Below are 22,243 nucleotides of genomic sequence, written 5' to 3' on the forward strand. Positions count from 1 at the left end.
AAGAAAATATGCCTGGTGTTCAGCAGTTTTGCCAATGTCCAACCAAAATTGTAAAGAGGCTGCTAAATATTCTATGCTAAATACTTACAATCTTAACTTTTGTTTCAGGCCAGTCTTACAGCAAGTTACCATTGATGGACTAGAAGTTCACATTCCAAAAGATCCAGTGCATTTTCTAGAAGAAATACCACACTCTAGGTTTATTGAGTGCAGGTATAAAGAGGCTCGGGCATTCTTTCAGGTTAGTGATGACCAGACATTGAACTGTTTCAATTAAGGAAAGCATGGTGCATATATTTAGGATTTCTGGATGGGAAATGAAAACACTTGTGGAAAATAGAACACATCTTTTTACTTTTCATTTTGTGTATAGTTAATTAAAATGTGGGAAAGAATAAAATGTGGGTCGGGCCACAAGGTTGGATATACAGCCCCCCTCCCAAAGAGGACAAATAATAGAAATGTGGGTGAAGGGAGACTCCAGACAATGTAAGATACAAAATAATAATAACAATAGATAACTGATACAGGATTCATGCGGGTGGGACAGTAGGGGAGAGAGGGGAAAAAAGAGCTTATACCAAGGGCTCCAGTAGAAAATGTTTTCAAAATGATGATGGCAACATATGTACAAATATGCTCGATACCATTGAGGAATGGAATGTTGTAAGAGCCCCCAATAAAATGACTTTTTTTAAAAAAAAGAAAAACTAAAGTGTGAGCCAAACCTCAACCTATGAAAGTACTTCTTTCCTGACTGAATGGTTTGATATTTATGGAGACTAAGTGCTTACATCTATGGAATATTTTGTATGTTTTCCTCTTTGATGGTAAGGTAATTTAGAATCGTAGAAAGAACCAAGAACCAATAGACATTGATAGTCTAACCTCTATCTTCAGTTTGGTGGGGAGGAGGGGGTTGGGGAACAAACCCAAACCTACAGTAATTGAGGCAAGTTCCACTCATCACAACCCTTTGTGTGTTTCTGAGACCAGAGTGGCTGGAAGGTTTGAACTCACAAACTTGAAGTGTGGTGCTGAGAGTACCATCAATGGACTATAATGCTGCCTGGAGGTTTATATGCATAATATACCATATGGAGCTTTACATTTATTTATCATTATGTTATTGAGTGATCTTATAGCAAGACAGACTTGTGATCCTGTTTTTTACTCCCCTGTGAATGTTTTGGAATTTCTGGTATAGAATGCCTTGGAGGACTGATAATATGTTTTTTACCTTTATATACAAATATTTTACTCTTTATCATTTTGTATGTGAAAAACCATGTTTGAAAATACTAGTCAATTTTCAAATTAAAGTAGACATACATAACTTTGAACACTTGGTGGCGCCAAGCAGTCTTAAATGCAGTGTCTGATGTGAAACACAAGTTGTAAACTATTCTTATAGATCTCGTATAGTTACTTTCTAACTTCTCTTTCAAATAATATTTTTAACGATATTAATGAATTGCAAATAATTTCCCCCAAACTACTTTTTTCCACTACCCATTCCATTCTAAAAGTCCTACAGACTTTTGTTGAAGATCATTCTAGGGACAAAATTCCTATCTACTGCATCCTAAAGAATGACAGGATACTTTAGGTTACTGTAGGCATATGAGAGGGATGTTGTCTATCATTTATTCATTTACCCATACATCAATATATGTTGTTTGTATATTATGTGCTAGGCACCATTCCTACCTAGTCTGTTAATAGTCAGATTTATCATCTATCCCAAGTAGCCATCTTGGTAGTGTAGTGGGGGAAATAAAAATAAGTAATTATAATTCAATATAAGAATTATATTAAAATGTATATATAGGGACAATCTTATTTTTGCATATTTAGCACCAAACATAACCCTTTCCCCCAAATATGAAACTGGGTAGCGGCACAAGGAGGAGAAATGCATGTCTTCCAGAGAAGGCTAGAACATTTTCCTAGAGGCCACCCTGAGCTGAGAACCAGATAGATATTGCTAGTCAAGAGTATCCAGGACAAGGAAACATGCATGAAGCCACAGAGACTTGAAAGTTTTGCTTGGCTTGGAGCATTATAAGTTATCTCTGGACTATGAAGTGTGAGCAGGAAAGAGAGGAAGCTGGACCTAAAGTAGAGAGTGGAGCATACAAGCCTAGTCTGTAATGCCAGAGGTGCAGACTCAGTAGTGAGATGTCCCTGGAGAACTTATGCTACTCTCCTTTGTCCCAGAACATGAAGAAACACCCAACAGCAAGAAGTCGTAGTAAATGGTTAACTATAATACTTGTTTCGAACTTCAGAATTTGCAAAGGATTTTTCTTTCGTCCATGAGCTCATCAAATCTTTACAACAGTCCTTCATAGTATGATGATTATCCTTAGATTACAGATTAGAAACTTAAGCTTCAGAAAAGTTTTATTTCACCTTTTCTTCTGTTCAGCAGATAGATACATAGAGGCTTTATATCCAGGAGTTAAGTGTTCCTGGTCACATAGCTAAAAAATTGTGCTATGATTAGACACAGATTCTCTAATTTATTTATTTATTTAACCTTTTTTATACTATAATTTAAAATTCCATGGGGTTTTTTCCTACTATTCAAAGGGCCTTAAAAAACTTCATGCAAATGGTAATTAAACAATTTTACATGAACTTTTGAAGTCTCCTTGTACTTCAAAACAGTCTTTTGAAATCTCCATAATATAGCACCAGTAAATGATGAAAATGTCATTGAGTGCATTTTGCTGCAGCTATACTTGTAGCTTTAATACTTGCCTTCTCGCCCCCTAACCAAGGATCCCTGGTGGTGTTGTGGTTATGAGTTGGGCTGCAATCCACATGGTCAGCAGTTTGAAACCACCAGCAGTTCCGCAGGAGAAAGACTGGGCTTTCTAATTGGGAAAACAATTAGTCTTGGAAACCCAAGTGGGTCTTGATATATATAATGACAATGATGATGATGACAAGGAGTCATCATCAGGCTGTGACCTGATTGACAGGCTAGACTCCACCCTTACACTTTTGTATCTCTTCACGTTGACATGAAATTATGTAAGTATCACACAGCCAGTCGTCTAGATTGTGACATAAGGGGGCTCGGGAGGTATAAATCTTGTTCTTTAGGAATTCTGATTATATTCTTTTCCTTTTAATTTGTCTCTCCTAAAGTCTGTTCATAGATACATAATTTTAATGTGCAACTAACAAGGAACTGTGTAACTTGATATTTCTTTTTAATTTTACTTGTGCTGTTTATTTTACAAATCTTGGTTTTAGTAATAGAACTAATGCTGGCAAAAATGTGAATTTTCACATTTTAGATGTTACAGAAATGCTTCTAGCATTTTAAGTATTACTATAACAGCTGACTTATTATTTTTGTAGCAATACCTTGATGATAATACTGTGGAAGCTATGGCCTTTCGGAAAAGCGCAAAAGAATTGTTGCAACTGGCAGCCAAAACACTAAAGAAATTGGGAATACGATTCTGGCTGAGCAGTGGCACTTGTCTAGGTAAAATTCTTAGTAATTTACCTTTGCCTTTTTGACCTTCAGAATCACTGCTTGAAATGAGGAAATACACTGAAATTTGAAGTATAATAATTATTAGTGCATGGAAAAAGGACTTAGGAATTTTTAATGGAATTTACTTTGGAAATCTAAAACTAAGGAAGGTCATGTTTGTATTTCTAAAACTATAAGTAATACATATATGTAATTTATATCAGATATGAGATCATGTTGACTATGAGAGGATATCCCAAAGAACCAGAAATTCTTTTTTCAAAGCTATGTATCTAAATGTTTTTACAAAACTACCTGATCATCTTCAAAGTATCCTCCATTACATTTATTTGTCAAATCTGTGATTACATTCTTGGAAACATTTTTCAAACTCATGTGTTTGAATGGCTGACAGCACCTCCCTCATTTTTTGGTCACCTCTTCTACATTGTCAAATCACTATCCTTTCATGTCCCTTCTGCATTCACGGAAACAAAAAGAAGTCGCACGGAGCAAGATCAGGTGAGTATGGTGCTCTGGGCAAGAGAAGTATGCTGTTTTTTGCCACAAAAAAAAAACGGTGCACTGAGAATGGCTGTGTGAGCAGGTGCGTTGTCCTGGTGGCAAGCCCAGTCCCCCGTCGGCCACCAATCAGACGCTTTTTGGTTGCACAGTTACATAATCTTTTCAGAACCTCTAAATAGAAAGCTTGATTGACAGTCTTAGCTGCTGGAACAAACTCCAAATACACTGTGAGTCTACGTTTTCCTCCGTTTGGGAAGTTAATGGACATCAAGATTGAGGTTTGTCATCAGTCAACATTTCACCTTTTTGAAATGAGAAACCATTTGTACACTTGAATTTTTCCCATAGCACTGTCTTGTAAGCTATGTTCAATATCACAACAGTTTCTGTGGCATTTTTCCCAAGCAGGAAACAAAATTTCACGGCCACACGTGTTCTCTTAAATCAGTCCTCACAAAAAAGGAGGTTCAAGCAAAACTGCTTTTACAAAAAAATTCACCGTGGCCTGAGGGAACCTTCCCAGGCAACACTACTGAGTGCACTCGCTCAGAGCCAGTTGCTTGATGCTCTGCCCAGCAAAATTCTGGGTGGTGGTGGTTGTTGCTTTTTGAGTACCCCTTAGACATACATTTTATTCTATCCCAAAGATTTTGGCCTTTGATAACAGCAACTCTATTCTGTGTCTTTACTTACATTCCATTCAAATTCCTTGCTCTGCACTAAGCATTTCTAAATAGAGGAAGATAAGAAGGAGCGTTGTGATTTCTTGTACAAACCTGGTAGCAGTGCTGATTGGCCGCCACGGCCTTACCAGTCTGTACATTCTGAGATGGGGAAATAGACTCGCTTCTGTCGTTCTTGTATAAGTTGCTATTAAAAGGAAACCGGAGGTTTCATGACCCCCATTGAGTGCACTGAAGGAGCCCTGGTGGTACAGTGCGTTACTCATTGGACTGCCAACCACAAGGCCAGCAGTGTAACCCCACCAGCTACTCTCAAGGACAAAGATGAAACTTTGTGCTCCTGTATACCTTGGCAACCCAGAGAGGCAGCGCTCCCGTGCTCTGTCGTGTTGCTATCAGACCACTGTCAGGTCATTCTTCAAGCTAATGCATTATTCAGAAATGAAAATATATCATCAGAGTTTCTGAGGAAGTTTAGTAGTGCTCACACCAGGGAAAAGTAAGATTTAAAAACATATATTCTTCAACGGGTGACTGAAAATCACAAGTAGTCTTTCAGTTGGGGCTTTTTTTTTTCTAATAAGGTATTTGGTAATGTACCCTGAATCTATTCCTATGAAATAAAATGTCCGATAAAAAGATCATTCATCATGATGACTGATTGATTTTGTGTGTGCTTAAGGCATTTTAGAATTTGCTTTTATTCCTGTTTCCCCCTAGGGTGGTATCGGCAGTGCGACATTATTCCTTATAGCAAAGATGTTGACTTAGGAATTTTTATACAAGATTACAAATCTGATATTATTATAGCATTTCAGGATGCAGGACTTCCACTCAAGCACAAATTTGGAAAGGTCAGTGATAAAACTCGGCTTTAACTTTATAAGTAACATGCCTTTGATGTAGTTTATATTAAGCAACTCAGAGAAGAGTAAGCACATGTATGCATCATTTTATCACTTGGCCAGCTTCAGTTTGTCAGAAGCTTGTTACCACTTAAACTCCTGCCTTGTTTAGGAAAAACTAGAAAATTTGTGATAAGGGGAGAAGACTCATGAGTACTTGTCAATAAATGTACTACAAGCTACTATTAAGAAAGCAATCAAACTCACTGCTTTCAAGTCAATGCCAACTCATAGTGACCCTGAAGGGCAGGATAGAACTGCTCTTGTGAGTTTCCAAGACTGTAACTTTTATCGAGAATAGAAAACCTCATCTTTCAGGTTTTCTATGGTGGTTTCCAACTGCTGAGCTTTAGGACCACAGGCCAATATGTAACCACTACATCACCAGGGTTTCTTTACAATTACATTAGGTAAAGTTAATATGTGATAACTAAGTTTATAGAATAAGAAGCATAGCCCACTCCCTTCCACAGCTATACTGTTTTCCATGTGTTTTCTAAAAAATCTTCACTTAGGCCTGGATATCATTTGACATTAAATATTTCATTAATTGCATTAATTGCCAAAGGGTAGAAATGTAGAACAAATACTGAATCCCTTGTTTACCTTACATTTTTCCAAGGAAGGGTGTTGTAGATCAGCAGTTTCCTTGGGTCAAAGCAGGGCTCGATCATAGCTTAGATGAATTCTCCTTCAGATGGTTTGGTCCCCCATGTCCTGATTCTGTGTAATCATCTCACTCTTAACTTGCTTCTTCTCAGGAGCAACTACATGTATAGTTAGTCACTGAAAATTGCTTGCCCTGTCATAAATATTTATTACCATTTATTTAAAATTTTGAATAGAATCTGGTTCTGAGGTCAAAGTAGTAGAACTTCTGACCGAACACTCACTCTGTGTCCACATTCAGGACACCCCACTGTCATCAAGTCAATTCCAATTCATAGCAACCCTGCATAAAGTGTCCAGGGCTTTGATGTTTACTGTTTCAGACAGTCTCTTTCTCCCAAGAAGTGTCTGGTGGGTTTGAACTGTCAACTTTGCAGTGGCTTTCCTGACAGCACCACCAAAGCTTGTACACTAAGGATATAAGTGTGCATAAATTATAACCCTGACCTTTGAGGAACTCACTGTCTCACTGGGAGAAAAAAACACAAATAATTAGTATGTGATTAGTGCTGTAACAGACAGATGTACCACATCTGATCCACAGGGAGCATAATTGTGGGATCATTTTTTAGTGAAATGCTCTCAGAGATCTTTGTTCTATACCTTAACTTTTACTTCTTTTTTTCATATCTATAACCTATATGTTTAGGTTTATATAATGCCATTTGTGTCTGAGTGTCTACATATTGATTGAGTTGGCTCAATTCTTGATAATAAATCTTTTTTTTTCTCCCCTTTAGTCAGGACAGGACACTGAAATAGAATGTTTCTATTTTCTATGGGAAATGATAATTCATCAACCTTACATCATATATTCTGAGTTGTCTTCAGTTGTAAGATGCAGCATTATTTATGAAAGAAATTAAATGATGGCATGCTACTGGTGGAAGATATACCCCTATCTGAGAGACTTTCCTCTTGAAAAAAAAATACATTTTAGGAACACTGTATAAAACTTAACAGTCATTTTAGAAAATATGCATTTTGTTTCAGTCTGACAGTTTTCATCTTCTACCTAGGTAGAAGACAGCTTGGAACTATCTTTCCAGGGAAAAGATGATGTGAAACTTGACATTTTTTTCTTCTATGAAGAGACTGACCATATGTGGAATGGAGGCACTCAGGCCAAAACAGGAAAGAAATTTAAGTATGAATCAGATAAGTACTTTTAAAATGAACTAGAGAAGTAACTGAATGTGAAAACCAGCGAGTCTGTCTCAGCTCCACTTTCAGGTAGTGTTGCCGTAGCTTACCCTTATGGCCGCTCGCCTACAAAGCAAGGACTGCCTGCGAGGACGCTCTACACAGAAGGAGTGTGCTGGGCTTGTGATTATGGCTGGAGGTCCATAAGTCCCCAGAAACGGAAAGCTAAGACAAGGAATACAAATCCCAACACAAATACAGAGCCATAATACTGATTGACTATTCCAGCTGTAGGTGAATGAATAATTGTCAGTAAAGAGAGAGAGTCGAGGGAAACTTGGGTTGAACAAGGTTGATGCTGTGAATTCTAGGCAAACTCTGGAATGTTTCTATAACATATATATACTAGAGTATAAACTGACCTGAATATCAGTCGGCACTTAATTTTACCACAAAAACTGAATTTAAAAAGTGCTGGGAAACTGGGCTTATCCACGAGTATACATGGTACATAGGCTGAGGGTTACTCCTTAAGTGATACTCATTAGGCTTAGCAGTTTCCATATTTTATAAAGTAGGAAATCATCTTGACTGTAAGATATACTGTTTTATGTACTACCAAAAAAGAAAAACACTGCCAGTTATAATTATAAAACACTTGATTCACAGATGGAAAAATGGGGTAGAAAGTATCTCAAGATTGATGAAAAGCAGTATGCTAGGTTAGCATTTTTACCCTTAGGCTTTTTAAATTTTGGTGTTTCTTTTTGGTGGTTTTTAAATACTGTATTGTCAAACTCTTAGGGGGAAAAAACAACAAAAAATGACATAGAAATAATTATGCTCTACTTTCTTAAACAATCAGCCCATCCTCGGTTGAACAGAAAGGGTAGGAGAAGAAGAGGGACAGTGAGAGGAAGTAGCAGAGAGAATGAAAGCATGAAGAATATGAGCGTAGAGTCTTCCAGACTTTAGTTCCATCCCAGTAGCTTTTCTGAATACTACTGATTACTACTCAGTAATATGTCTTCTTGAAAATGCTGTCATACTGAAATCACATAAGATTGTTGAGTTGATTAAAGATTGTGTGTGTATGTGTGTGCCCCACCCCCCTTTGTCATATAGGGTTTCCAAGGCATTAATCCTTTATAGGAACAGATACCCCCATCTTTATGTTGAGGAACAACTGGTGGGTTTGAGTCTTGAGCTTAGCAGACGTGCGCGCGCGCACTTTTTTCATGCTTTCCATGTGTCAGACATTCTTGTGAATATTTTATATCAGTGCAGTCCTCACAACTTCAGATTTTCTGTGAGGCACTGGGAACTTGAGTAATAGGATAGCACTGTACACTTTTATTTGAATCACAGCTCCATTGCTAACCACAAAGTCGGTGATTCAGACCCCCGGCCACCCTGTGTCAGAGAAATGAAGCTGACTGCTCCTCTATAGATTCATAGTCTTGGAAACCCAAACAGAGTTGCTATTAGTTGGGATCAGCTCTACGGCAGGGGCCTTAGACATCTCGGGCAGATTATGTAACCTCTCCGTGCCTTAAAGTTCCCTCCTTGTAAAATGGGATAATAATAGAAATTTTCATGTTTGCTTTATTAGTAAAATGAGTTATTGCACAAGGACTTTGACAGTGTTTGCTGCTGCTACTACTAGTAACACTACTAGTTTAAAAGTATATTCCTCTTGAGTCTTGTGAGAAATCTACATATTAGAAATATTTTAAATTATCTCAATATTAAACTGCTACAAGTATTCCTACAGAAAACATATGAGACTGTCACCTTTTTTCTAAGAAAGATAATTTCTAGAACTTGGTTAGAAGCTTGTTTTTCTTAGATTTCCTTCTGAGACTTGAATTTCATTCCTCTTGTAATATGAAATCCACCAGCCTCAAAAGCACTGTTCATTTCCAGCCACTGCGTCTCTGGATAGCGAAGGCTTCTTTCATTCTGCTTGAACTGCTCTGTGGAGTAGCAGTGTCGGGAAGTGTGAAGTGTGCTGATTAGTTAACAGGGAAAATGCGCAGTGATAGAACTGTCTGGACAGATGGTGTGAGTCCCAGAATTGCTAGCATGTTCCCATGGCCTTAAAAGACAGAGAAAAGAGCACAGGCTGGCTGCGGAGAGGAGCTGCTGTGGAAGAGTCCTCTAACCATATGCCATTTCATTCTTCTAGCGCTGTTTACTTTCAGGGACTGCCTGGACTCTATGTCATTCCCTAACACCATTTCTAGTAAATTTCTAAGAACTAGTTTCTGAGTCTTGTTATCCTTATAATATTCTATTTTTCCCATGAATAGTTCATTCTGAGAAAAGCTTATTAATATCAGAGAATGCTTACCACAGTCAAACCTGTGAGAGTTGGAAATTGATGTAATGTCCTTGTTTGACCTAGGTCTTAAGTTGTCTGTCTTTCACAGGATGCAATCTCAACATTCTTTTGTTACTTCTCAATGTTGTACCTACCACTGACTAGAGTTTTGGAGATGAAATGAAAATGCACTAAGGAGGGGGCCAGTGAAAAAGAGGAAGACCCTCGACAAAATGGCTTGACATGGTGACTTCAGTGATAGGCTCAAGCCCAACAAATGTGAGGATGGTGCAGGACCAAACTGTTTTGTTCTATTGTACATGAGTCAGGACCGACTCACAGCACCTAACAACAACAACAAGACAGCCCATGTGTCACTGTCTCTTAGTCTCGGGCCAGATGAGAAGGTACCCCATAGCCTCAGTGTTGCTCCTCTTGAGTCCCCGTGCCACAGACTCTGGTGCATGTGGTCTTAGCAGCTCCCACCATTTCTGATAGACATCTTGGCCATGCTCTTCCAAAGGTCCTCAGATTCCTGTGTCCCAGATAGCTCTTAAACCCTAAGGAGCAGCTTTGATGGAACTGTGGTGTTTGTCTTTTAGCCTACCATACCCCCAAAAACACAAAGAATGGATTCCTAAGCCACACCCTCTAGTAACGTCTAAAGTTGCTCCCAAGGAAACAATGACAGTGAGTTATTGGTTTGATTTTTTTTTTACCCCCTCTGTTATAGCATTAAGGTGGGTTTACCTTAGTAGACAGGTTAGGACGTAAACCCACCTTAATCCTATAAAACAAACAAATCACTGCTATTGAGTTGATGCCATTTCATAGCAACCCTATAGGACAGGGTAGAACTGTCCTTATGAGTTACCAAGACTGTAACTCTTTACAGGAGTAGAAAGCCCTGTCTTTTTCCTGCAGAGTGGCTAGTGGTTTTGAGCTACTACTGACCTTTTACAGATCACAACAGAATTGTCTAACCACTATGCCACCTGGGCTTCCCTGTAACAGAGGACTCCCTGCAAAATGGGATCAGAGCCCCAGGCAGAGTCCTGAGTTTTATGCATCACAGAAGGAATTATGGCTGGAAGAACCGTATTAATTGACTACACCTCACATATTACTAACAATAAGATGTAAAAAACTAAAAACAGTTAATTGGCAATTCAGTTAACCATAACTGAAATACATCATAAGTATTAACTAACTGTACTAACTAATACGATTCGTTTATCCTAGAACCAGTAAGTAACAGATTGTTAGGATGTCTCTGAAGCTAAAGGGAGCCCTGGTGGCTTTGTGGGGTAAGCATTAGACTACTAAATGCAAGGTAGGCAGTCCAAACCCACTGGCCACTCTGAGAGAGAAAGATGAGGTAATCTGCTCCCGTTAATATTTATAGCCTGGAACCCCTCTAAGGTCACTGTGAGTCAGAATGGACTTCTGCGAGTGGGTAGGGTGAGAAGCATGATCTGCTAACTCAATTCTGACTATTGTCTATGCAAAAATAAATGTGACATGGAGCTGAAATTGAATGACAGAAGCGTTGTAATTGAGCCTCATTGATGCTCGATGCTGTCAAGTCGGTTCTGACTCATAGTGACCCTAAGTACAACAGAATGAAATACTGCTGGCTGCCCATCCTCACAGCTGGTGTTATATTTGAGCCCTTAAATGTCATTCTAATTTCAGGCTGTCTTAGTGAGAGTTTAAATTAGTTGATACTTTTGTTTCCATCCCAGGGCATACTGCTTAGCTGAACTTAATTTTAGCTTTCAAAGGAAAGGTAGTATTGTAGACCTGGGTGAATTTCCCTTTTCCCCCGTGGTTTCCTGGTAACCTGGACAGAGGACATGGCATGTGCTCCAGTCCTCTCTTCCTCTCCACAATCTCATTTCACTGGCAGTTTTCTCATTTTATGGTTTATTTATCTTTCCTCTTCTCCTAGGAAGCAGGGTTTTTTTGTTTTGTTTTGTTTTGTTTATGCTGAATGCATTGAAAGAAAGAGTTGAGGGAAAGCAAACCCTAAATTTCAGTTTGTTTTTTTGTAGGGGCAAAAATTAACATTTGAGTTAAATTGTCCTTGCGTCATTTTAATGTTGTTTACATGTTTTCAGTGTTTAGGTTTGTAAATCAATGTTGAGTGTGTTTTGCTCATACCGTCTGCATTGTCCCAAATGCTTGCTTTCTTAAAATGTGTAGTTTTCATATCCACGCCCTCCCTCCTGGACCTCTCTTTTTTTTCTCTTTCAATAAAATATTATGATGAGACCATAGAAGCTTCTGTTTCAGAGAAAGCCTATATTGCTAGATGGACCATGATTTCTGCCTCGTTTCAGCTTTAGTGTGTCAACTTGATAGGATGGGACAGGTGGCCATTCTGCTGACCAGTGTCTGGATTGGCAAGGCTGGAGGCTAGTGATGGATGGGTGTGTCTGGTGACAGAATAAGCAGTCCAATGAATATGAGTGTGCAGAGTCAAATTGGGAATAGCAGATGGTTGAGCTAAGCTGTATCTTATTTCTTCCTCAGTTAGTAGATTTGCCTTGGCTATCTGTTCACAGAAGCCAGCTGGGATTACCCATTTACTGCCAGCACCCATTGGTTTGAGTAGACAAGACTCATTGCTTTCTTTAGAATTTGTCCAGCTTCTCATTTCTATGTGTCTGGCTTTATGTTCATCTGATGGAAAAATATATTATTTTCATAAACAAAGTATGTTAGAACTGACCTTTCCATCGAGAACATGCCAATTAGGACCATTTTTACAATATAATTATACTTACAATATAATTATACTTAGATAACTGGCTTTTGCCTGGGTCTTTCTTTAATCCTAAGGATATTTTCAGCTCTGCTATTGCCACTTCCCATCTCATCTCTGAGGTTCTTTGTGTGTTGTGAAGAAAAGAAACATTTCTCAGAAAACACTAAAGCAGATTCTAAAGTTAAAATATAAAGGTAAAGTAAAGTTAACTGACTGTTAGTTTTAGATTTCTTTTGCAATATGTAAAATTTAAATTACTTGAAGTGACTACAGAACTTCAGAAAGGTCAGAGCCTTGTGTGTCCCTCAACCATGTGGTCTGGGGGAAAAGATGATTCTCAAAAAATCCTTGGGGTCCTTATAACCTTAGAAGGGGAGAGAAATGTCCACTCTGGTCTGTTGTTAGAGCTGTTGAAGGAGAAGCCTCAGTTAAAGTGCACTCACAACTGGATTCCTCAGCGAGGACATCCACTGTTGAAACCTAACCTTTCCCCATGCTCCGTTTTACTACAGGTACGTGTTTCCCAAGTTTACGCTCTGCTGGACTGAATTTGTAGACATGAAGGTTCATGTGCCTTGTGAAACCATTGAATACATTGAAGCCAACTACGGGAAGACCTGGAAAATTCCTGTGAAGACGTGGGACTGGAAGCACTCTCCCCCCAATGTGCAGCCCAATGGAATCTGGCCGATTTCCGAGTGGGATGAAGTTATCCAGTTATACTGAGACACTAGATTGAAATGGGAGTATTCCTTTCCTGAAAAATGGTGGTTAGCTGTTTAAAAAGGTACAAAAACATTTTTAAAGTATAAGTGAGAGCCAAAGAAAAATGATAAGCATGACGACACAGAAAAGACCCTAACTTTGGGGCCATCTTCTTTATTCTCACTCAACATTTACTGAGGCAGTTTCTATGTGCCAGGGACATTGCTAGGTTACAGTGGAGAAACAAATGAATGAGACAGCCGTCTCCCTCCTTCCCCTCCCTCCCTTTGGTAAGCACTATTTCTTTCTAAAGAAACACCCTCACCCTTTGACAAGCTCAGATAGAATGTGATATCTCTGGTAAGGGTGTTCTCGTTTTGTTACGCTTTTTAAGTCTGGTGCTATTTGGATTGGAGGATGAGCTCACTGGGCACAGCTAACGAAGGGGATGAAAAGAGTTGTTTCTGTTCTAGCATCTAAACTGGTGTTTAGTGCTGCTTTAAGATTGTGGAGCCTGGGTTGATATTTGAGTGATCAGACTAAGTGACATCACAGAAAGATGCCAGCAGATTGCTTTGACAAGCAACTTGATGTGACATTTATTTAGAGCACAGGGCATGATTCTATAAGGGAATCTAGCAAAGTGGAAGATAGGTAAGTGTCGACACACTCTTAGTAAATTTTCCTATCTGATGTGAACCAGACACCTTGAGCTGTGTAATGGCTGTTTCCAACCATAGCCAGGATATTTTCACTGACCCAGGGGGCCCTTGTTGACAAATTAGTCATGTGAAGCCATGCTACTAGAATTGCTCTTATTCTCAGTCACTGTGCCTCGAATAAACATTTAATATTTTCTGAATTTATATTCTTCATACTCCCAATTTTATTAACTCTAAAATAGAAATGTTTCTACTTCTACCAGGTTTACTTTTCAGTATTATTCATTCTTGCATTACAGATCCATATAATTAGTTGGTGCAGAAACAGGCCGTGTTTCGTTATGTGGTGCATAGGGTCAAACTGACTCGATGGCACCTAACAAAAAGCAATATATTTTATTTATAAGGAGCCCGAAGGACTGGCCTGCTAACAGAATGGTCAGTAGTTCAAACTCAGCAGCCACAGACAGACGGAGAAAGAAAGCTGTCCACTCCCCAAAAGATTTACGGTGTTACAAATCCTGTGGAGCAGTTTTTCTCTGTCTTTCTGATGCAATTGCTGTGTGTGTCAGGATCAATTTGTTACAATGAGTTTTTAATTTGTGTGGTCTGTGAACCAACTCGACTGATGTTGTAAACCTATTTATTTTTTCTCCTTCCTGCTACATCAAGTTTCCACAAGCAGAATAGGAACGATAAACCTGGCAACCTTTTCCCACCTCACATCATCTCACTGCCATTGAGTCAATGCTAACTCATAGCCACCGTACAGGACAGTATGGGACGGCCTCTGTGAATTTCCAAGGCTGTAACTCTTTCTCTGGCAGAATAGTTACTAGTTTTGAACTGCTGCCATTTTGGATTGCAGCCCAACTTGTAACCACTGTGCCATTGGGACTCCTCCCCCAGATCCTAGTGTTTGTAAAATTTGTGTCCATCCCTAACCATGCATTCTGTGGAATATGATGGGGCAAGAACTTAAATTTCCTTCCTTGGTCAATGTCTACCAACTCTGGAACCATCAAGTTTTTCCATTAAAAAAAATCCCTAAGTGCACTGGGAATGCTTTCTGCTCCATTCACTTGCAAATGGGATAGAATATATGAAAATACAAGGAGGCTTCAACAAATTTGTGGAAATTTTTCATTTTAAAAAAATTTTAATCATTTTATTAGGGGCTCTTACAACTTTTATAACAATCCATATATCAATTGTATCAAGCACATCGATACATATGTTGTCATCATCATTTTCAAAACATTTTCTTTTTACTTGAGCTCTTGATCTCAGTTCCTCATTTTTCCTTTTCCCCAACCTCCCTCCCTCACAAACCCTTGATAATTTATAAATTATTTTATATATATTTTTAAATGTCTTATACCGAACACTAGCTCCCTTCATCCACTTTTCTGTTGTCCATCCCCCTGGGAAGGGCTTATATGTAGATCATTTTTGATCAGTTCTCCTTCTAGCCCCACCTTTTCCCTACCCTCCTGGTATTGCTACTCTCATTATTGGCCCTAAGGGGTTTATCTGTTGTGGATTCCTTGTGTTTTGAGCTTTTATCTGTACCAGTGTACATACTCTGGTCTAGCCGAATTTTTAAAGTAGAATTGAAGTCATGATAGTGGTGGGAAGGAAGCATTAAAAGAACTAGAGGTGGTTCCCTTGTCCCTGGGTTGGTTGACACCTCCTTCCTTTCCTCCCACCTCTCCCTCACCTGTACCCTGCCCGCCCTCCACCCCACCCCCAAATCATCAGTCTCTTGGTTTCTCCTCTGGATTGTTTATCCCACCTAGACACACATGCAGAGACAATAATACGCACAAAAACAAGACAGAGTAAAACAAAGCAATAAAAGAAAACAAAAAAAAGAAAAGTCTATAAATAGTTCCAAGTCTATTAGTTGACCTTTAGGAGTGTTTTCTGGTCATTCGAGTCTAGTAGGGTGCCATGGCCTAGTCCCAAAGTCTATTTTGGTATTCCCTAGGGACTTCATTGCATTTTCTCCCTTTGCTGCTCTGTTGTACACCATTAGAGTTTCGCCCTGGTGTGGTGGGGTCATATCTGGCACAGTGTTGTCCCCTGTAATGCTGTGGTTCAGTGGGGGACTTCATGCCTTGTGGTAAGGTCAGCCCTATAGTCTTCTCTGTGCATTGGCTGCTCTGAAGAGAAGTATTGTCCTTGGGGCTTGGTGGGCCAGGGAATGTTCCACTCTCTCTCCTTCCCGTTTCATTTGTTCCTGATCAGAAACACCCCCTCCCTGAGCTGCAGTTTCAGTACTGTCCTCTACATGCCATCCACGTAGTTGGAATTGGAGCCAGCCCTGCAGACCTCTCTGTTAGTTTGCAGCTAAATGCTGTTATGTTGCATTCATGTATTGGTGCACTGGGTTGAAGTCTGGTCTGTGTCTCTCCTGTGGAGATAAAAGCAGTAGGTGTGTTAGTGCCCTGTGCTCCTGCTACCCATGTCTTTGTTTCTCCTTCTTAATTTTCTCCTCTTTTTAAGTTGGATGCCATATGTATCCCTGCGTTTGGTCTGGCTTCTGCCATAGTACCTGGACCTCGCCCCAGGAGTGTATGTATATAATAGATTTTCTCCTATGCCGCTTTTGCAGTTTTTTACGCTTACTTTGGTGGACTCATGTTGTACTTGTCCATTTGTGCTTGGCTTACTTCGCTTAGCATAATATCCTCCAGTACTTCCCATGCAGCAATGTGCTTCATACTTTCGTCACTGTTTTTTTAGGGATGCATAATACTCCATTGGATGTATGTACTACAGTGTTTTAATCCATTCGTCTGTTGATGGAAATTTGAGTTGTTTGTTTCTGGCCTCTTCTGGGGATATGCCTGGTAGGGGGATTGCTGGGTCGTATGGTAGCTCAGTTTCCTTCTGTTTTAGATATTGCCAAATTGATTTCCATAGTGGCTGTACATACCTCCAGGTCCACCAGCAGTGAATGAGAGTTCATATTTCATCACAGCCCCTCCAACACTTGATGCTTTCTGTTTTTTTTAATTGGGCTATCTTTGAGGGTGTTAGGTGGTATCTTGTTTTAATTTGCATTTCTCTTATGGGTAATAATTGGGAACATTTTCTCTGATAGCGGAGTGTTAAAATCACCTACTATTATTATTGGTGAATCTGTGGTGTTTTTTTCATCTTTTTAATAGTTTGACGAAATTCGCCGCTCCATTGTTGGGTGCATGAATATGCAGTATGCTAACTGGTTGTTGTTTTACTGAGCCTTTGAGCATTTTGGAGTGTCCCTCCTTGTCTCTCTTTATGGTTTGAACCTTGAGGTCCATTTTGTCAGAGATTAAGATCGCCACGCCTGCCTTTTTTTAAGTTCCCATTTGCCTGGTGTACTTTCCGCTAGGCTTTTATTCTGTTTATTTTTGTCTGTGAGCTTAAAATGTGTGTCTTGCAGACAACAGAGTGCTGGATTATGTTTTCTGAACCAGTCCTCCAGCCTTTTTCTTTAAATGTATAAATAAGTCCATTGGAATTCAGAGTTAATATCACAATCTGTGGATTCATAGTTGTCATACCCGATCTTGTGTTTTAGGTATTTTCATGTCTCCCTTCATATCAGTGTGCTGTGTTTGAGTGGAGAGTTTCTATTTTGTTTTCTTTTCCCTCTGAGACCCTGTTGTCCTGGTAATTGTTTCTGGCACGTAAACTCCTGGATGGAAATGGGCTATATGGTGGTCTCCTGCTTGTTCTTGGTGGAGGTTGATCCTCTGGCCATAGTGAGGCAGCCTGCATCTTCCGCAGGGTTGGATGTCTTGCAGCATATTTTTTGAGTCTTTCCTTGTGCTGGAAGAGCCTTACCTCCCCATCTATCTTAATGGATAACTTGGCAGGGTACAGGATTCTGGGGTAGGTGTTTTTTTTCTTTCAGCTTTTGGAAGATGTTGCTCCACTCTCCTCTTCATGGTATCTGCATATTCTTACCTGTGGTCCTTTGTATGTGACAGTCTTCCTTTCTCTTGCAGCTCTTAAAATTTTCTCTTTCTCCTCTAAGTTGGATGTTTTTACTATTATAAGTTGGCGAGTTCTTCTTGGGTCCAGTCTAACTGATGTTTTTTCTGCTTCCTGTATGAGCTCCTGGTTCTCACACGTTAGAGTGGGAAATTTTTCTTCCAGAAATTCCTTTGCTATCTTGGCTGTCAACTTGTATGGTGTGTTCTGCTCCAGTAGACCAATTATTCGAATATTATTCCTCTTCATAGTATCTGTCATTGATCTCAGGTTATCTTCTGCTTCTTTAATTTTCCTATCTGATGGTCTTTCCTGCTTGCTGAGGTCTGTTTGAGTGTCCTCGAGATCACTGATATGGTTCTCTGCCTAATCTTAATTCTGTAAATTTGTGTGTGGCTCAAGCCTATTCTTAATTCTGTAAATTTGTGTGTGGCTCAAGCCTATTCTTAATTCTGTAAATTTGTGTGTGGCTTCTACTACCTCCTCCATTAGTACCTGTATTTTCATTTGGTGTGTGGACTTCATTGCCTCTATTGCAGACTTATCTCCTCTATCATTGCATCCTTGTTCTGCATTGCTTCCCCTCAGCTCCTGTATTGCTCCGAGCAGACTTCTGAATATTTCCTTCTGTGACAGATCTTGTGTGATTCTTCTGTGAGAGTTGTTAACTCTGTCACTACCTTTTGTCTCTGTTTTTTTAGGGGGTGGGAGTGATGTCTATTGATCTTTCCTCCATCCTTTCATAGGCTCAAATTTCTGAGAGACGAGGGGGCTCTAGGTCCTTCTCTGTGTTACTTTTAAGGATGTTTTCCAGGGAGCTGCCTGTGACCTACTATAGAGATGGGTTAGACTGCTGTGTAGGCAGAGCTCCTTGATGGTTTAGGGGCCAACAGTGGTGAGAAGTTTCAGTGACTGGAGTGGGGGCTGGAGCATAAATGAGTGGCCCTACGCTTCTTTGACCTGGTCTGTCAGGGCACACTTAGCAGCCTTTTTTCTTCTTTAATCATCCTGGCAGTCTAATTATGTCAGTAATTTTGTACCCAAATTGGTACATTGTTTTGCATAAAATTAGTTGTTTTATATTGTAGGCCTGTAATTGTTAAGCAGTTTTAATCTCTCTAGTCGACATTCCAGGTATGATAAACTTTAATACACAAAATCATAAATTATAATAAATATAAAAATAATATAATTTTTTCAATAATGTAATCAAATAAAAAACACTGCAATTTTTCAGAAAAGGTGCAGCATCAAAGGTGCACTCAATAGAAATCCTGGGTGTGAAAAATTTTGAAACATAGGACTGCCCTAAGTTCGACATCACAATCAGGACACTGGAACCTGCTTTCCTTTCATATTCTCTTTCATTGCCATCTCACTTTGAGCAACAAACCACACACATCCATGTCGGTGCTGACTTTTTTTCAGTTGGTGGGATATAGTCCATGAAATGACTACCAGTCAGGCGTTCTGGGTTGACAACATCAACAGCGCGACGCCCAGGTCTATTCACAACCTTTGATGATGTTTGGTGGTTTACAAAGATCCGTTCAGAAAATTTCCAAATGAAGTCAGAATGAACCAAAGGCTTGTCGCTCTTTGCTCTGTGAAAAATGTAGGCATTCCACAAGTATTGCTCGAGAAGATGCCTGAAGATCTTCTTGTAGTATTTCTTTTGCTGATTCCGCATTTCTGGGTAGAATGTAAGTGCTTAGTCCGCTCTCTCGACACCTCCCATTGTTTTATTGTAGTCTAGCACTACTTGTGGCTCCATGACTTCTTTCCCACCTTTCGTGTGTACCATAACAGTTGAGGTATTATGAATTATACTCATTAGGCACACATCTTTTTTCATTTTTTTGGTTAAAAAATTTTTTAATAAATCATTTTATTGGGGCTCATACAACTCTTATCACATTCCATACATACATCAGTTGAGTAAAGCACCCTTATACCTTCGTTGCCCTCATCATTCTCAAAATTCGCCTTCCACTTGGGTTCCTGGAATCAGCTCATTTTCTTTTTTTTCCCCTCCTCCTCCCTCCCCGCTCCCCCCTCCCTCATGAACCCTTAATAATTTATAAATTATTATTTTATCTTATCTTACACTGCCCGGCGTCTCCCCTCACCCCCCTTCCTGTTGCCCATCCCCCAGAGAGTAGGTTATGTAGATCCCCGAGATTGGTTCTCCCTTTCTACACCCCCTTCCCTCCCAGTGCCGCCACTCTCACCGCTGGTCCTGAGGGGTTCATCCGTCCTAGATTCCCTGTGTTTCCAGATCCCTACTGCACCGCCGTGCATCCTCTGGTCTGACCAGGTCCGCAAGGTAGAATTGGGACCATGATAATTGGGCGGGAGGAAGCGTTCAAGAACTAGAGGAAGGTTTTGAGTTTCACTGTTGCTACACTGAACCCTGAGTGACTCATCTACTCCTCACTACCCCTCTGCAAGGGACGTCCAGCTGTCTACAGATGGGCATTGGGTCCCCATCACGCACTCCTCTCATTCACGGTGATGAAATTTTTTCCCCCTGCCTTTGTTGTTTGAAACCTGGTCCTCTCGGTCCTTCATGATCACTCATGTTGGTGTGCTGCTTCCATGTGGGCTTTGTTGCTTCTGGGCTAGATGGCCGCTTGTTTACTTTCAAGCTTTTAAGTCCCCAGACGCTATATCTCTCAATAGCCAGGCACCATCAGCCTTCTTCACCACAATTACTTATGCACACGTTCTTCAGCGTTTATGTGGGGAAAGTGATCATCATACAATGATGGTTTTTGTTCTTTGGTGTCTGCTACCTGGTCCGTTCAACACCTTGTATTCACTTAGGCTGGGCACACATCTTGCTTGTCACTCCATTACAGTGCCATCAACTTGCCTTTCTGCCAGGCAACCATTCCTCCAGTTTTTAGCTTCTTCTTGCCAAACATTGCTGGCATGTCACGCCGGTTAGCCCTGATGGTTCCATAGGCATTGGTTTTATTTTTATAAGAAACTCATAAAGTTCAGGGAATGTATAAAGTTGTCAGATGTAATGCAATATCCCTGATTTAGTAATGGCTCAGTGAGTATTGGAACCAAAGATGTTGCCATTCCACAGTTGCTGTACTTTGGATTGAATTTTGTGCCTTTTCCAGTGTATATGACTGAATTCCAAATGTAGCCAGTTGACGATTCACAGAGCATAAAGGATTTTATGCCAAATTGTGCTCTTTGATGCAATGTATTGTATCCAGCTGAGCCGCCCCTTATAGGCCATTAGACTTTCATCTCTGCTGATGTCTCTTTCTGGCAAATAGGTCTACTGGAAATTCTTTACAATCATTTGAAACCTTTCCCAAATTTTCTTCAGTTTTGGTGCAGGATGAGTAGTTTCATAAAATTCTTCATGGATTGTGAAGTGAAAAAATTTCATAATCAGGGAAAATCTGTATTGTGACATGACGGTGCCAAAAAAATGGAATTGCAAGTACTTTATTGGTGATCCAATAATATTAACGCAGGGGTTTCCCCACCACTCCCTGAAGTATTATTAGGCCCAGAAATTTCCAAATGTCATCGTTGGTCACTGGTTCCCACTTTCTGCTTCTTGAAAACTTAAGAAGCAGAGTAGCGGATTGTTGCTCTTTGTACCAGTTTGTCTCTGTAACAATTTTTTCAATGACCTCATCAGTCAGAAATAATTGTAGGTAACCCAAAGGGTTGTTGTGGTCAACATCTGCTCTCACACCAGGTGCTCCAGTAAATGGGAATCTTGGGGGAGCTGCCTGACCCATACCGCAGACAATAGAGCACCAAGTTCGCACATCGCTGAGTTCAGGTGCGGAATCATCTCAATCGTCACTTATCTGATCAGTGTCAGTGTCGGATGATGAATTTCCTCGTAAGCGGCGATTGCTGAATTCTGGAGTAATTCTAAGTCACTGTCACTGTCATTTATCTGATCTAAAACTCCTTTTGTACTAAAGTTACACATTTTTGATGCCATGGACAAAAATTTCCAGGCAAAAATTTTCCAAATGATAGTAAAAGGGCAGGCAGGAAGCTAGAGACTGATCTAGGGACAAACCTGAGGTGATTTGCTTTGATACAATATAATCCACAGAGGTTATACTGTATCACTATTTGTGTGTATGTATGTCTCTTTTAGACTTGCAGTTTTGAATTTCCCGCCCAGTTCCTCGCCCATGCGATGACACTGCACACAGAGAATGGAATGGAAAGAGGAAGTCAGATCACTGCGATCACAGCGGAGGACACCGCTGGACCGGGGAGCAGATAAGGGACTTCTCTGCAATGTAATCCCAAGTGTGGCTCGGGGTTACCGCTTCTGACAGTTAACATTTATCCCGAGCCACACTTGGGATTACTGCCAGGG

General features: G+C 40.0%; 1 protein-coding gene across 5 annotated transcripts in view; it reads left to right on the forward strand.

Moving 5' to 3' along the window:
- The window catches only part of FKTN (fukutin), an 81,655-nt gene that overhangs the window by 21,513 nt on the left and 37,899 nt on the right, over window positions 1-22,243 (forward strand). For 3 of the 5 annotated variants that reach the window (XR_012786440.1, XR_012786439.1, XR_012786438.1), the window contains exons 6-10: window positions 109-241; window positions 3,376-3,505; window positions 5,425-5,558; window positions 7,298-7,425; window positions 13,027-13,301. Coding sequence is in view for 2 of the 5 variants with exons in the window: in XM_075560265.1 (XP_075416380.1) it covers window positions 109-241; window positions 3,376-3,505; window positions 5,425-5,558; window positions 7,298-7,425; window positions 13,027-13,240 (739 nt within the window). In the remaining 3 variants the exon portion in view is untranslated. Of the gene's footprint in view, window positions 1-108; window positions 242-3,375; window positions 3,506-5,424; window positions 5,559-7,297; window positions 7,426-13,026; window positions 14,086-22,243 lie in introns of those variants that run through there. The other 2 variants (XM_075560265.1, XM_075560266.1) reach the window with 1 other exon arrangement.

This window comes from Tenrec ecaudatus, chromosome 10 (assembly GCF_050624435.1).
Source record: "Tenrec ecaudatus isolate mTenEca1 chromosome 10, mTenEca1.hap1, whole genome shotgun sequence".
In the NCBI taxonomy this organism is placed as follows: domain Eukaryota; kingdom Metazoa; phylum Chordata; class Mammalia; order Afrosoricida; family Tenrecidae; genus Tenrec; species Tenrec ecaudatus.